General features: G+C 54.2%; 1 protein-coding gene across 1 annotated transcript in view; it reads left to right on the top strand.

Moving 5' to 3' along the window:
• Positions 1-736: 736 nt before the first annotated feature.
• Prickle3 (prickle planar cell polarity protein 3) overlaps positions 737-3273 on the top strand; it is a 10216-nt gene continuing 7679 nt past the window's right edge. The window contains exons 1-3 of the mRNA XM_021187689.1: positions 737-852; positions 1963-2048; positions 2857-3040. Of these exons, the coding sequence (XP_021043348.1) occupies positions 811-852; positions 1963-2048; positions 2857-3040 (312 nt within the window). The 5' untranslated portion in view covers positions 737-810. The remainder of the gene's footprint in view (positions 853-1962; positions 2049-2856; positions 3041-3273) is intronic.

A 3273-nucleotide genomic window follows, 5' to 3' on the forward strand; every position in this document is an offset into this window, starting at 1 on the left:
TTCTTCAGCCCCAGCTAACCAGAACCACAGAATCTTCACAATCAAAGTAACAACTGCCCTGAAAAGAGTCTTTAATCTTCCCTCTGAAATTTCACAAGCCAGGCCTCCATCTTCTGCACTGTTCTCAACATTATCTTCCAACCTCCTACACAACATCCCACAGAGCTCTTAACACCGAATGGATCTTCTAGCTCAAAGTTCCAAAGTCCTTCCACAGTCCTCCCCAAAACATGGTCAGGTTGTCACAGGAATACTCCACTATGCTGGTACCAAAATGGAACAGGTCTAGCAGGACGATGAGAGCCACAGAACACCCGTCACCACTGAAGATGAAGTTGGGACCATCCTTGTAACATTCATCCCGGAAAAAGAGAACCTGGGAAGGGACCAAGAAGTGGCTTTGACTCCTGTCCCCCAAAGCTTTCAAGACCCTATTCTTAGAAACAAGCACTCTAGTGTAACACTCTCACCATGTCCCCACATCCAAACCCGCTTGCTTCCGGCTTTCCATCTCTAAAGGCCATGTGGCACCGAGGGATACCGAGGAGGCTCAGCCTCCTGACAGTCTGCTCCGGCTCTAGTCCTGGGATGACGGCTAACAAAGGGCTTTCCAGCAAGGCACTCACTCACCTTTAGATAGGGGACACCAGGGTGACTGAGACACTACACAGACCGCTGGGCGGGCCCTAGAAAGCGTGCTCCTCCCACCTCGGAGTCAAGTTTACGGAACAGAGCTGCCAGGCCCGACGCGCCGTGGCAGCCGACTCCATTCGTCTGACCCAGCCAGGCTTGACTCTGTCTGGACGCGCCATGTTCGCGCGTGGGTCCCGGAGGCGCCGCTCCGGGCGTGCGGTGAGCAGGGCTCAGGGCAGTGGTGGGGGTCAGGGGTAAACTAAGATCCAGGCGAGGGGGGCAGGGCACCGGGACAGAGGGGAGGCACCCTAGGGAGGATCCGGGAACTCCCTTCCCCAGCTTTCCCAGACTTGGGCACTGGGACTGAAGTAGAATAGTGGATGCAGGAACGTGTAGATATGGTGGCTCAAGCCCCTAACACGTCTCACACTTTTATCACTGTTGCAATCTGGGGATGCCCCCTTACCTGTGAATTAATCTGAAAGGTGAAAAGAATAGGGTCTTGAGATTTGAGATTGAGCAAGAGTGGGGGGCATCCTGAGTTTCTGATTAAGGGACCTCATACATTGAGGGACTGTAGAATGAGAGTGGGGGGGGATCCTTCATCCATGGGTAGCAAGAGTCAATGAACTAAGATTTAGGATCAGAGGAATTCCAGGCTTCCATCGGAGTTTGGAAGCTGACTTCCTAGATAGGATGGTGTCTCTTTTGCTTTGAAAGATCTTTAACCAAGAAAAGTGGAATCTGGACCAAAGAAGAGAGTAGTCCTAAACTATGACGGGTAAAGAGAAAGATTTCTTGGGCTAGTGCTTTCTGAATGGAGCAGGGATGACCTGCGGTCCTAAAGATACTCATTTCCTCCGGTAGGAGGGATGGAGCCAGGATTTGGGGTAGGGGCAGAACTTCTGAGGGAATGGCATTGCCCAGAGCCCATGAGGGATCCCAGGGAAAGGATAGGTTCTCGGACGCCTACCCTTGATATTGGAGACTTGGGAGGGCATGCGCAGATTAGGGGTCTCTACTCTGGTAGGTAGAGGACAGACCTGTCTGAGAACTAAAGAGGGACAGATCAGCCCAGACAGGAGAATTCCCTGGAATGGGGATACAGGAAAGTGGTCTCAGCTGCCCTGCCTCTGGTTTGATTGCTTTCTCCTCCCCCGCGCTCCAGGCGCGGTCTCAGCCTGCCCTGCACCACCTGCCCAGCGCTGCCCCCAGTAAGACAGGCCCCGGCCTGCGGTTGTGAGCCTGGGAGTGGAGTAGCAGGCGTTGACTTCTTCCTCCCTCCTCCCGCACCTTATTTCTTCTTGCATCTGCTTCCACCCACTATAGCCTCCAGAGGCAGAGGACCCTGCCCGTGGCCAGCCTTGTAATTCCTGCAGGGAACAGTGCCCAGGCTTCCTGCTGCACGGCTGGAGGTAAGTGACCCTAGCCTTTGTCAGAGACCCGCCCCAAGGCTTGAGCTCCGCCCACAGAGAGCTCAGCTGGGAAAGGAACCTCAAAGTTCATTCCAGGGCCCCGCCCCTGACTCATTCCCAAGAGACCTGTTCCCAGGAGAGTTCCACAGCCCTGAACCCCAAAAGAATCTTCTCTCAAGTCTAAGTCCCATGTCTAGAGCGATCTTCTCGCCCCGTCCACCGGCCCCTTCTTAGGCTCAGAACTCCCCCCCCCATACCCAGCACCCAAAGTCTAAGGGCCCATAGTTCCACAGACTCCCAATTGTGTCCCCGCTCCCCCTACACATAACCTAGAGACCTGCCTTCAGGAGTGGTTACCCCACAGAGCACTGAGTCGTTTGCCTAAGGAAATCCCTTGATTTATGATACTAGTCTCAGCTCCCGGAGTCCCGCCTCTGCCAGGCCAGTTGCCCAGAGGATCTGATCCAAGCACTAGAGCTGAAACCGAAGCCCCACCCCTTCACATCCTGTACCCAGGATCACAGCCCAACCCCCCCCCCCAGTCCTCTAGGTCCCTATTTCCAGACCAGTCATCATCGAGAAGCTGAGCCTGGCATAGCCAGTGTCCCATGGCCTGGTCACGAGGCTAAGTCAGACCCTGGCTCTTAGCCTCAGCTCCTGTCAGCCCTGGCCTCAGGCACAGAGCTCTGTCCCAGCTCTGAGTCCTTTGGTGTTAATCTACATGTCCTGCCCTTCAGTTGGACCTGGAGTGCCTAGAGACCTGGGTGGACCACTCCTTAGTAATTGACTCCTATCCTGGCTCTTACAGAAAGATCTGCCAGCACTGCAAATGCCCTCGGGAGGAGCATGCTGTACGAACTGTACCTGTAGACCTAGAACGCATCATGTGCCGGCTCATCTCAGACTTCCAGCGCCACTCCATTTCCGATGACGACTCAGGCTGTGCCTCAGAGGAGTATGCCTGGGTACCCCCTGGCCTTAAGCCAGAGCAGGTGACCAAAGGCTGGCTATCCATTCTAGTTCTCCAATGGGCGCACACATATGCAGGCACATATGACCTATTTCTGGAGTAATGCTGAAGTGTGGTCCTCCTACCAGTGTCTCTCTGTTCTGAGTGATCACTGGACCAGTTCCTCTGGGTCTTGGTCACTTTTCATCCCATTCTTTTTTAAAGATGTGTGTGTGTGTGTGTGTGTGTGTGTGTGTGTGTGTGTGTGTGTGTGTG

This window comes from Mus pahari, chromosome X, assembly GCF_900095145.1.
Source record: "Mus pahari chromosome X, PAHARI_EIJ_v1.1, whole genome shotgun sequence".
NCBI classification, from domain to species: Eukaryota; Metazoa; Chordata; class Mammalia; order Rodentia; family Muridae; genus Mus; species Mus pahari.